The 13,655-nt window shown below is 39.9% G+C and overlaps 1 protein-coding gene across 2 annotated transcripts in view; it reads right to left on the bottom strand.

Annotated features, from left to right (window-relative positions):
• STXBP5 (syntaxin binding protein 5) overlaps nucleotides 1–13,655 on the bottom strand; it is a 207,527-nt gene that overhangs the window by 51,654 nt on the left and 142,218 nt on the right. For both annotated transcript variants that reach the window (XM_015426314.1, XM_015426315.1), the window contains exons 14-17: nucleotides 10,905–10,945; nucleotides 9,340–9,560; nucleotides 2,679–2,857; nucleotides 925–1,050 (exon numbers count right to left, since the gene is read on the bottom strand). In XM_015426314.1, the coding sequence (XP_015281800.1) occupies nucleotides 925–1,050; nucleotides 2,679–2,857; nucleotides 9,340–9,560; nucleotides 10,905–10,945 (567 nt within the window). The remainder of the gene's footprint in view (nucleotides 1–924; nucleotides 1,051–2,678; nucleotides 2,858–9,339; nucleotides 9,561–10,904; nucleotides 10,946–13,655) is intronic.

Below are 13,655 nucleotides of genomic sequence, written 5' to 3'. Positions count from 1 at the left end.
AACATAACTCAATTTGATGCTGAGAACCTCTGACTCCACCAGACTAACATTAAAGCTTTGTAGCTGTGCAGCTGCAACAGCTGGCCTCCTGAGTTATGCTTGCCAGTGTTTGTAGTGCTAAAATGGGGTACATGATCTGGTAGCCTGAAATCCTGGAAAACTGCTGCAAGACAGAGTAAACAATACTGACCTTCGTAAATCAATGGTCTGACTCAGTATAAAACACCTTCCTGTGCTCATGAGTACCCGTCTGGGTCTACATGATAGGGTCTTGGGACAACCTTCTGTCTCCACTATCTGACTGGCAGAGCCATCTCCACTCCCCACTCCCATCTTCTCCAGCTCAGCCTGGCTTAAATCACAACTGTTCCTTTCCTTTCACAATTATTCTTACTGCTGTAACCCTTTGTCTTACGTTTTTTAACCTGAGACACGGGGCCTAGCATATTGTTCAGCTTTCTGTTCTAGGGCTGCTTCAATCAAGTCTTTATGTCCACCACACTGTCATCATCTATTGCATCTCCCATTTCTTTCACCTTTAGCAACTGACTACTTGTTTCCTTGTCTGCGCAGCTCACACATGCTCTCTTCTCCACACTCTGTGAATACCTGAAGTCACATAATTTGTGCTTTGGAAAATACATGTCTTACAGTGCAAGCCTAAGCAGAGTTGCACCCTTCAGAGTTGACCAACTTCCCATCTAATATATACAGGTATTATTGTGACTGAATAAAGAAAGGCTAAAATGCATAATTTAAGAACATTTTGACCAACTGTGTGCAAGGTCTTTACAGTAGCTATTTACTATACTGGGTACAAATTCAAATACTATAGATTCAGTAGTTTAATAATACTAGTATACAACATGTGCTAATAGGACAACAGGTTTTAGAAAGATACAATGCAATACAGAATATACTTACAAGCCATAGGCAGAGTTGATTGCAAGGCTAGTTATTTGCTGAGGAGGTTCTCCACTCACCCACACTAACTGGATAACCAGTTCAACCTGATAGCCTGCAGACTCTTTCAAAGAAGAGTTTTTAACTCTGAAACATAAATGAAATATATGCCTATTACTGTTTATATGTGCAATATTACTGTTTTGCCCCTGTATTCATCCTGGTGAAACTTAATAAGATTTTATTAAGCTGACAAAGAGGTTACATTTTATATGTGTTAACAGAACTTAGTGCAGCCGTGAGCTTTACATGTTTACTTCAGAAGAGAGCTGATGAGCCTTTTGAGGACTAAACAGACAGACATGAAATCTGACTGTTAAAGGGTAAATTATACATGCATACAGCTTCAATTCCGATGGCATGGCACAGGACGAAGGGATTTAACCCTTTAATTCCCACCCAATTTCATTAATCAAAAGCAGGCTCTTCACAGTAATAGAAGTTTTAAAGAAAAAAGGTGTGTCCTTTTAAAACCCATTCCCTTTAAAATTGCTAATAGTTGGGTAAGCACAGGTCTGAGTAGTGAAACCAAGCAAGAGTTGAAAGGCTAAAGCCCCTCAGTAACATTCTGTTGGTTCTTTTATACCAACCCTGCTTAGTAGGCAAATATATTATCACCAAATTACTGACATTTTATAGAGTTGTAAAGCATCTAATATCTACAGATTGCAGAAAATCACTTGGATAGACTCTATGCAATTTCTTTTAATTTTGTAATAATGCAAACCTGTTATTGATATTTGCTTCATTATATGTACCACGTGCCTTTTAAATAGTAAAAAAGGTAAAGCATCTAGTGAACCCATGGCCAAACTGAAATTAAACCCATGATCAAATCTTCCAGTTCATAACTCTTCACATGCTATACCCTCTCAAATATGAAGGAATAGGAAATAAATGTAGGAAGAAAATAAGAACAGCCCTCCTGGATCCATCTGTATATGATCCCCGTATTTGTTAGATGTTAAGCTAACTGGCCTGTAATTTTGTACATCCCCTCCAAACCCCCTTTTTAAGAATCACTGTGACATTTGCCACTTTCTAGTTCTCTTCTATGGAGGCTGATTTTAGCAACGTTACATATTCTAGCTCACAGACAGACAATTTCACATTTGAGATCCTTACGAATCCTTTGGTGTATGTCAATGGATCTGATTAGTTTTCAGTTGCTTATCTGACTCAGTTTTTTAGACACCCATTCCAAAGGACTGTGGCTCTGATGTAAGTATGTGCCCCAAGAGCCACAAAGAATTCATTCAGTTTCTCTGCCATTTCCCCACCTTCCTTCTATTCCTTTCTCATCCAAAGGACTGACTCCCTTCCTGGTCAATTTCCTGCTACTGATTTCTAAACTTGTTGATAGCTGAGAGATGTACAATAATGCAAACATGTGATGGATATTTTATCTTAATAATGCAAATCTGTTGTTGATATTTTCTATTATCGCAGCTTTATGATACCACATACTATGAAAAAGTATAGATAACTGTAGGCTGGATCCTACCCATCTGCTCAGCTGAGCATGGAGAAAATTCCTGTGGCAGAAAAGGTTCCTTCTGCTGGAGGAAGGTGCCATGTGAAACTGAGCAGAATGCCAGGCTCCAGCTCACTGACCCAAAGCAGTATTAAAAGGCATTAAAGGCAATGCATAAACCAGTTTAAATAGTCTATAAAAGCAAGATACTACTTTAGAAGTGCACTATACATATACTTACTTTAAACATGGGACATTATCCCGAAGCCCATCAGATGAGCTGCTGCTAGTGGATGGATGAGACTGGGGAACAATGGACTGAGGATTGGAACCTGTGCCTGGAGTAGGCAATGGTGGCACTTGTTCAGTATCTGGAGATTCTATATAGTTTATTTCATACAAGAGCCTTACTTCAAGCATCTGTAACAATGAAGTGAAACAAAATCATACAGAATCCTAGAGTACCTGATAACTACAAAACATGCCACTTTGATCCCAAACTACGGCCTTCTTGAAAGTATATCATAATTTAGGTAACGCAAGCTGATAAAATGTTCTGAGTATTACTGTAACCCTGAAGGTTTGTCTATCAATGTGGCGAAATCCAAGGTCATAGTATTCAACAAAAGGAGAAAGGGGAAAAAATTTTCAAATGGGATATAGCAGGCCAATCTATGGAACAGGTTAATCAATTTAAATGCCTGGGAATCCATTTTGAAGCATCTCTCTCATGGAAAATTCATCTGAATTGGGTGAGGAACACTGCCTTGAGAGTAGGGAGGACAACTGTCAAATACTTCTACATATTGGGAGGAGTATTTGTCCCCTCAGGGACAAATAATGCTAAGGGTTTTGAACCAATTCCTGTACAGTGCAGAAATGTGGATTCAGGCTGCTTCTGAAAAAATGGACTACATCCAGCATGATTTCTTCCAATGCTTATTGACTACTCCCAGCTGCATCTTCTCAGGAATAGCACTGAGAGCGGAATTGGGCAAATTATTAATGGAAGCTAAGCCTTGGATAAAAGCATTTATTTTTAAAGTAAAGGTTCTAAAATCTGAGTGAGGGCCCACTCTACTTGGACTTATCCAGACAGATAAATACTACAGTCAGTGGGATCAACTATTGGCAAAGAAAATGAAACACCTAGGAGTAACAAACGACATGGTTAAGAATACAGAAACTGAAGATACAATTAGGAAAATAAAAAAGCATATTAGGAAGCTGGATGTTACTAGTACGACTATCAGGGCATGTAGGGTATTGTTCGGCACCTTACTTGGGAATTGCCCTCCCAATGCAACTGCCAAGGTACTTTTATTATTTGATAGTACCAAAGGTCAGAAGAGCATTTACACTGGAAAGAATGAATGCTCTTCTGTTGGTGGTTTTGGAGAGTAGATATAATAAAGTACCATATGCTAGCAGAACATGCAGATGTTCATATGTTAAAGTTGAAACCCTTGAACACATTATTATAGAGTGACCTATATTTAATGTTGAGGGCTAATTTAATCACCCCTTTACTTAAAAATGTCGAATTGCTTACTATGAGAGCCCAGGTGACATGGTTATTATCAGATACAAAAGATCTTGTCACCCTTTCAGTGGCAAAATGTAAAGGTAAAGGTTTCCCTTGCTCAAAAGCTAATCGAATCCAACTCTAGGGGGCAGTGCTCATCTCCGTTTCCAAGCCAAAGAGCCAGCGCTGTCCAAAGACTTTTCCGTGGTCATCTGGCCAGCATGACTAAATGCTGAGGCGCATGGAACACGGTTACCTTCCCACTGAAGCAGTACCTATTTATTTACTTGCAATTTCTTGCTTTCGAACTGCTAGGTTGGCAGGAGCTGGGGCCAGAGACAGGAGCTTATTCCATCACATGGCACTAGGGTCTCAAACCGTTGAGTCTTTGGGTCTGCAACTTAGCGTCTTAACCTCTGAGCCACTGCCGCTCAGCAAAATTAGGTGCAGTAATTAAATACCAGGGAAATAATACAAAGTAAGGGGTTATTTATTTATTTATTTTAAATTCAAATTTCTGCTTAAGGCAATAGCTGTATGACAAGTACTAGATAGACAGAGATAGATAGATAGATAATTTATGTAAGTAAATTTAAAAGTAAAATTATATTCTATGCATGAAAATGCAGAACAGTGCTTAGAGATAACTGTTATCACAGTTATCAAGCATTCAGCAGCATAAGAATATGGGAATAGCTCAACCGGCCTGGCCAGAAACTTCATCATCCATGAGAAATTTTCCTATTTACATAAAAATTAAACAGCATCGGAGATAAACTGAACCTTATGGAGCACAACAGGAAAAATACCACACTGATAATTAGAACTGGTTTCCAACTGCATTTGGAATCAGATCCATAAGGAATGATTTAAAACTAATCCAGAGCACATCATTTGAGACCTAATTCTACCTCCAAATGTCTCAACAGGATGCATGATCCACTGTATGAAAGACTGCTCATAAATACAACACCCATACCCACATGGCAGCACAGCCCTTGTCCACACTCATCAAGTAAAGTCACCAATGCTGTTTCTGTGCCATAACTTATCCTGATTCAAAGGGGTCTAGAGCAAATGTGTCATCCAGGCAGGCCAGAAATTGCTTTGCTACCAGTTTCTCAATAATCTTGCCCAGAAAGATAGTTGGTCACAACACTTTTCTCCAGCAATGGTCTTCTGAGTAATGGATAGGGATGGGCACAGACAAGCTCACAAACTAAAGTTTGTGATGAATTTTGGTCGGTATGTGGTTCGTGAAGTTCATGGCAGGTCAACCAGCATCAACTTTCCATGAACGTTCAAGCGGTTCATGGAGGTTCATGCTGCTTCATGAACAGATACATTTCCAGACAGTCTCCACTCAATTTAAATGTTTACTGAACTTCGAAGCAATAGGGAGGCTGAACTTGGAGGGCATGTAGAGGAGCATCCACGAGAGGTCCCCTGCGACTTTGATGTTTCTAGCTTGCACAGGATCCACTCTATACATTCCTGAACTCCCTGAACTTGCACCTGTCAAAATGACCACCCGATGACAGGTTGTCATTTTGACAGGTGCAGGTTCAAGAGTATATAGAACGGATCCTGTGCAAGCTAGAGACACCAAACTCACAGGTGATCTCTGGCTGACAACTGTCAAAATGACCGCCTGTTATTTTGACAGATGCAAGTTTAGGAGTGTATAGAATGGATCCAGTGCAAGCTAGAGACAACAATTTGCAGGGGATCTCCGGCTATCTCTCCTTTACCTGCCCTCCAGGTTTGGTGAGGATTAGATTTACAAGGCCTGAGTTACAGCCCCCCCCCCCAAGATGCCCCCAGGAAAGTGCTTTCTGGGGAATTAAGTGGTTATTTCCCCGGAAAGCACTTTCCTGGGAGCACTTTGGGGAGATGTAACTCAGACCCCATAAATCCAATCCTCACTAAACTTGGAGGGTAGGTAGAAGAGAGTCAGCTGGAGAACCCCTGTGAGCTTGGTGTCTCTAACACACCAGAGGGACGTTCTAGTAAACCATGACCCTCACAAACCGAACCAGTTCATTTGGCCCCTAAAAGTTCATGTCAGTTCATGGTTCGCAAACCAGGCATCCCAGTTCGTGCTCACCCCTTGTAATGGACATAACAATTGCCTCCTTAAATGCTGAGGGGGAAAATGCCTAAGTGACTGATTTATAATGGACATCAAAGGCCTATCAATCAGCTCCTTACAAGATTAATAATCCATGATGATGAACAAGAGTGCAAGCAAGGGTCTCCACAGGCTCGATGATCCTGTTGACACCCATTATAACAACCTGGTTTATAAGTGATCCAGATAGTGTTTAGACAGTGCACTGGTCACATGTATAACCTAAGCTGTACATATATTACTATGTGTGTATATAATTAGTAGCTGAGGTAAGATTATACTGCTCCCCGTGGCTCATCATTGTCACGGCAACATTCTTTATGTTTATTCCATATTCTTTATGCTGCAGCAACATTCTTTAGTAGCTTGAGCTTCTAACTAATTAATATGAGAAGTTATCAAAGCATGGATGACTAATGCCAAATCCTTATCTGAGAGGAGCAGTTGTAACCACTGGTAAACAACGTCAAAGAACTTAGCAAGAAGAGAGGATGCAGAAGTACTTTCATGCAATGCTTGTTGTGTTTGTGCATGTTGTGTCTGTATGTTTGTGTCATCCATTGAGAAACTGCACCTGTGGTGACTGGCTCTGCTTTTTGCCATAAGGACAGCATACTTGCCTTGATATAATATCCAGACTAGACTAATATATGTAACAGACTTTTCTATGTGGGGCTGCCATGGGAGATGGCCAGGAAGCTTCAAAAATACAATAAAATGTTAACAGATGTTAACCATAATAAGCATAACACATCTGTATTGTACCTACTGGCTTCTAGGTACCCATTAGCTTCTGCGTCCAATAAAAAGGGCTGATTTTGACAACTAAATCCCTAAAAGGACTACCTTCAGCTTTATAAACTAGACTGAGTCCTGAGATCAATCCAGAGGCTTGCTGTGGAAATCTGTTTTTTCAGACATTCCATGAGAAGAACTTTGACAAGCTGTCATCTAGCCCCCCCCCCCCAACGTCATGTAGGGATTTTCTTTACAAGTATTCTGGTTTTGTGGATACATCTATTCCAGATGAGAATCTTGTGTTAAAGGGTATTTCATTTTGCATGGGTTTTAAAATAGGGTGGATTTTTTTTACTGTGATTTTATTCATTGTTGTATTCAAGACTTTAATTTAAAAAAACACAAACTTCTAAAATAAAATATTTTCTTTAATGGTAGTGCAATACCATTTAGATCAGGTAAAACATTTCTTCAGACCTAGAGGCTATAATTTTGTCCTATCTTGTTTAAATTTCAACCTTATGCCTCAACTACTCATAAGCATGTTTAGACAGTTTTTCAGTAATTAAATCACTGTTCCTCAATTTCATGGAAATGAAATGCAAAGATGGTTGTTAGCAGATTATTGACAACACTGCATTCCAAACTGCCTATAGTGAAATATTTACACCACAGGATTAATGTCATAGTTGGCAACCCCAGAGGATAACTTTGAGTTTGCACTCTGCACAGGCACAGAGGCTATGAGGGACCCGTTGCTGACTAGCAGCAAGAAAGAAGAAACAAATTGGGAGGGATCACCTCAGAACCAACCAGTGCCATAGAAATGCGGATGTCCTTGGCCAGAGAAGAACAATGGGCAGTCAGAGTCGCACCTAAGCTACAGAACTTCAGGAGGTCAAAACATAGAGTGGATATTTTGTGCAGCCGGGAAGGGAAAGAGGGTCTTTGCTGGAAGGGGGGCTAAGGCATCATGTTAAAGAAGCTCCTTTAGTCTCCATTTTATAGATCAAGGAGAAAGAAGAAATCCTTAACTCCAAGAAGTAGCTATGAGCACATGAACCCTGAATACTGAAACCAAGGTAATGGACGATTCCTAATTGCTTGCAACTCCAAAAATTATATTGCCTCTCTCTTATTACGATCTGTAAAAGCACGTAAGCATAAGGAATTAGAGGAGCTGTGGTTTATTCACATTTCTTTTTACCCTTGCTCAGTATGTTGTGATTGCAGATACAGTGTACACTTTTAATTTTCTTATTAAACATCTTTTCATTTTTAATGTGGTCAGAAGGATCTTTGTGACTCACATTAAGCCCCTATTCAGTCCATACATACCACAAGCAGAAAGTGTTCAATTAAGTGTGTCAGTCCCTTCAATAGCAAGTGTAAAAGGACAGGAAGACATAAACATGGAGCTAAGCCTTTGACCAGTGAAGTGGCAGAAGGGTCCTAAGCTCAAACCCTCAGGCAGAATGACCCCCTAAATATTTATTTGATGGTAGCTGTGACAGACAAAAAAGTAAGGAGTGGAGGAAGAGAAGCTTGGCTGGGCTGGAGACACAGGATGGCTAAATAACTTCCACACTCCCACGCCATGCAGAAACTAATGCTTGCAAGCCTTATTTTTCCACACTGCCAATTACACATAGAAGTTGGAAGGGCTACCCAGATGGAGTCATCCAGGGCTGCCCTCTGGCAGCAACTTACATGGCAGGAACAGGAGCACTGCAAAACAATGCCCAAACTCTCATCTATCTTAGGAGGTACAGAAAAAAATTGATATTCTCTAGTATCAAATTGTGCTTCAAGGTACGTACAGGGATACACTTTCCTGTTTTCCAAACAGTGTAGTCAAGGTGGTCTCAGTTTCAAATCCTGACTGGGATGAGATCACAAAATACATATCCCTCAAAACCTCTTCCTAGAGCCGCCTGCTACTCTCTATGGTTTCCTAATCAAGAAACACAGAACAATTCTTGCAAATTGCAGAGTCTTCATAAAAGTCAACCGGAAAAAAGAGGAGCTACAGTTTCTAGTATGAATGGTTAACAGCCAAGAAAAACATAACTTGCTTAACACACTTTCAAATTAGCAGTTTAATAAGAATCTGAACCTCAGTTTAAAACTGTCTACTGATTTCAACGGTTGTTACCAAGTAAAGCATATACTGGACTGCAGCCTACAAAACCCAAACTGTCCATAGCAGGAGACCTCTTATGGGCATGTAAGTTTTTTCAAGGGGGGAAGCAACAGCCACCCACTGATTACTGAACCTCTTGAAATTTGGTTCCTAGAGATCAGTGAAACCTCAAAAACAGCTTAGGAAGCCAAGCTGCGGGGAGAGGGGGGGGGGGGGGGGGGGGAGTCATCAGAAATTACCGCCCTCCCTTAAGAAAACTTAAGTGTCCTTGTATCTTTGGAATGTGTGGTTAGTTATAGGCCATTGTCTACGTATAGAGCTTTTAACCAATGTATTAGATATATTTAAAGTAAAATGCCACTTACTGGAATAACTTCCGTTGTGATTTCTTGTTTACTGAATCTGTAAACAATGACATGTGCAGAAACTCCTGCTATGCACAGCATTCTACTTTCTGGACACCATGAAATGATCTGAATGGCATAGGGGTCTTCATCTACGATGTCTGTGCTTGGTCTGTCATCTTTATTTCGTGACTTTTCAAAGACTTTAGATGTTTTTAGCTTGTACAGCACCTGCAGTGTTACTAGAAATAAGCCAAAACAATAAATATGCACAATTTTTTTGGAATTCCCGCTCCCTTAATACAGTAGTTATAACAATACTGAGTGAATGTTAATACACTATGTACACTTTTGATCTCTACTGGAATCTAAGGAGTCCCATGCATGCAAAGCTCATCTGAACAAGCACAGGCTTCAGAGATTGCTCCCAGCCTTCACCTGCATGCTTTTTGTATCACATGATTTATTTATTTATTTACAGTGGCTGTATCCAACCCTCCAAAAGGTCCCCATTATCCCTCAGGGACAGTGTATCAGAAATGTGACAAGCTGCAGTAGGAAGAGAGCAAGCAAAGCTCTGGTGCACATGCAGAACACTGTATGTAACCCTCTGGGTCCTGGTTATTTTACATTTCGGCTGCAATCCAGAGGGCCACATACACATGGGAATTTTTCAACCTCTACTTCCACAAGAAAGATGTCAGCCTTAATTCTCAAATATCATTAAAATAAAAATTCTCAAATATCATTAAAATAAAAAACTACAGCTTAATTTATAAAATTTCTCTTGCAAGGTCTGTTTGTGTGTGTGTGTTTTAGTTTGTATGGAGAAAATGAACACAAAATTTCTGAGGTTTCACAGGTGTTATTCGTGACCTCTAATTACGTCAAACTGGCTATCTCTTAATGTGCAATTTTAATGCTCTCCTCTGTTGCTTTCCTTTTGCCTTGTACACAGGGGTCATTTTGTAGAAAAAGAGGTGCAGGAGCTCATTAGAATAACTTATTAGCATAACTTATTTGCATATGACACACCCCCTGACATCACCGGAAGCGTGTCAGAAGGCAACACCCACCGCTCAGGTAGGAGAGCTTGTACCTGAATAAAACCTGGTCTTAAAGGTGCCACTGGACTGTTTTGGACTGGGGGGCCGGGGGGGGGGCTCTGCAACTTACCTGGCTGCTTCTTGCTCTGACTGAGGGCTGCTGTGAGCAGGGGGTGGGGCTTGTTGCATGTGCCCGCCCCCTGGGCTCTTTACTGCCAGAGCTCCGCTCCTGTGCGCTCCTGCAGGAAATGACCCCTGCTTGCACATACTAAGGGGTTGGGGTTTTTTTTTGCTCCAATACAGTTAAAATTGGTTGTCCTTACATCCTAATGACAATAATGAGAAACGTTCTAACTTAAATCCCATTGATTTGAACCGGTTTCACTACTGCTAACATTAGTTGGATTAAGGCCTTAATGGACAAGTGAATGAGGTGGAAAGATGACCCATTAATACCCATAACACAGTAAGTTTATACCAGCACACATGCTTATAAAGTGTTTTCTACAAGAACCTCACAGAACGTGGCCAAATACTCACTTGCAGAAGCATCCCAAAACTTGATTGACCCATCTGCATGCCTATGAAACAGGAAAGTTTTAAAAACTATTCTTAGAAATAGAAAGTAACGGCCCCAAGATTAAACCAATATTTAATATATCCCTATGTGGTTCATTTCCTAGAATTGTTATATTGCCAGCAAAATGCTCATAAGATATATTACTTTGTGTTTTTCCCTTATTTTTTATTTTAACATTTTGAACTGTGAATGCCTTGAATGCCATGCCTGAAAGGTACTATTTGAATGTACAAAAAAAACCCCAACAACTAAATCCTTATTTGGGTAAACTGTATTTTATCATGTCCCTCGTGCCACTGCTTGGATAGATTGACTGGGGATAAGCAGTGAGAGACCATCAATATGCTGATGATGCCCTCCTCTTTATCTCCCTATAAGCTGAATCAGGCAGGTGTGTGAAGATCATGAAAAGGTGCTTAGAGAAGACAAATGGGATAGAAGAGAGCCAGTAAACTGAAGCTCAGTCTAATCAAGGCAAATGTACCGTTGGTCAATGACAAAGTCACTTGAGGACTACAGAGTCAGCCTGTCCTGGAGCCGGTTCATAGCTTAGGAGTGCTGCAGGATCCTGGTTTATGGTTGAAGGCTCTGGTCTCCTCTGAGTCATACAGTGCCTTTGTTTTGGGTGATATGACACCTTTGGCCATTTCTCAAAAAGCATGGACTAGCCAGGCTGATCTATGCTCTGATTATATCCATCCTAGATTTACTGTAATATGCTCTACATGAAGCTACTTTTGAAAACTGCCTGGAAACTTCAACTGGTCCAAAATGCAGCAACCAGGGTAATATCAGGGGATGAATAAAGGAATGATATCGCCCTGTGCTGAAGATATGCACTGGGCCATCTGTTTCTGGGAACAATTTAAGTGCTTTAAGTACTTGAAGGACTGCCACTCCCTGTACAGTTCAGTCTGTCAATTAAGATCTGCTTCTCAAACCTGCCTTCGGTGCCCCTAAGCTGCAAAGGTGAGATGAGTAGCAACTACAGACAGGATCTGTTCAGTGGTGGTGCCTCATCTTTGGAATGCAACCCCTCCTAAGGCTTGCCTTAGGCCTACCTTAATGTCTTTTAGGTGCCGGACCAAAACATTTCTTTTCACCCAGTCTTTTTAATTAAAGACTTTTATCTTTTTAACTGTTTCATGTCTGCTTTTAACTTGAGGAATGTTTTATGGGTATGTTTTTTAGGCTGTTCAGTGTTTCTTTTCTTGTGCTATTATGATCTGGCTTGTTTTTTTGAAGGCCTGTTTCAATAGATAATTTATGTTATTTTTTATGATTTCATGGTACTGTTTTTACTTATGAGCTGCTCTGAGCAGGTCTCTGGTGAGACAGCAAATGAATTTTCTCTAAATAAAACAAAAACTCAAGGAGGTCTTGCATAATGCAGTGAGCCCTGGAAGGGTACAACATCTTTACACACACTATGAACGCAGAGACATTTCATATCCACAAGATATTCACACTGTTGCTCAACAATGCTTTATTTTCAGCAGTAAAGGTCAATGGCAACTAATCACTTACACAGGATTAAAATAGTACACTTGAGATCTTCTTTAAGATGCATTCTAAAGATCATCCTTTGCTATGGTAAATCTGGGATAAATGTCAGATTTCTTTCCCTCCCTAAACTGCATTAAACTGTGTAGTAGAATACAATATGTTTACTTTGTTTCACAGTGCTAAATGAGAGCAACCGATAACTGAACCAGTCTTATGTATTTCAAGGAGGGGCTATGGCTCAGTGGTAGGGTATCTGCTTGACATGCAAAAGGTCCCAGGTTCAATTCCCTACATCTCTAGTTAGAATTTACTTATTTATTTGTTAAAACAATTACACTCTGCCTTCCCTCAGGGTTCAACGATCAAGACCTCTGGAAGACCTCTGCTTAATGTAAGCCTTGGAGAGCCACTGCCAGTCTGAATAGATAATACTGGTCCTGATGGACCAAAGATTTGATTCGGTATAAGGCAGCCTCATGTGTCATATACATAAATATAACCAAAGTTTCTGGTATTTTTCTTTCTGATACAATGTGAAGACTTGTAAAAGATCTCTTATTGAAATTGTTCTGAATTTAGAATATATTTTAATGGACCAAAGATAACTTGTAAAGCCATCCTAAGTAGAGTTACATCCTTCTAAATTCATTGATATCAATGAGCCTAGCAGAATGTAACTCTGTTTAGGGTGGAACGATTAACCACCACTTCAATCTCTTCAGGAATCCAGTCTGAGTGAACTGATTTGTTATTGATTGGCTGCTGTTTTAAATTGGCCACTTTTTATAACATCCCCCCCCATGTCTGCAGCTTTGAGTATAAATAATTCTGCAAATGGATGAATACTTCATGCATCCAGTGAAGCAAGCTCTGACTCACAAAAAATTATGTTGGAATAATTTTTTTTATTCTTTAAGATGCCATTGGATTCCTGTTTTATTTTGCTGCTGCAGACTAACATCAGTAACACATCTGGAATTATCTTCAGGAATCTATGAATACAAACAATGAATGTTTAACTCTTTAGGTTCAATACCATTGTTTCTCAATTTTTCCCACTAAAAGGATATGTATATTAACTACCACAAACAGAATGTGATTGTGGCTTCTGCAGACTTTACTACAAATTCAAATTTAAATTTGATTAAGTTAGAATGTGCAGGATAAAGATTTCAAAATATATTATTTTAGTTGATTGCAGAACA

Source organism: Gekko japonicus, unplaced genomic scaffold, assembly GCF_001447785.1.
Source record: "Gekko japonicus isolate JY-2015 unplaced genomic scaffold, Gekko_japonicus_V1.1 scaffold587, whole genome shotgun sequence".
NCBI lineage: Eukaryota > Metazoa > Chordata > Lepidosauria > Squamata > Gekkonidae > Gekko > Gekko japonicus.
This window is presented reverse-complemented; position numbering and strand designations above follow the sequence as displayed.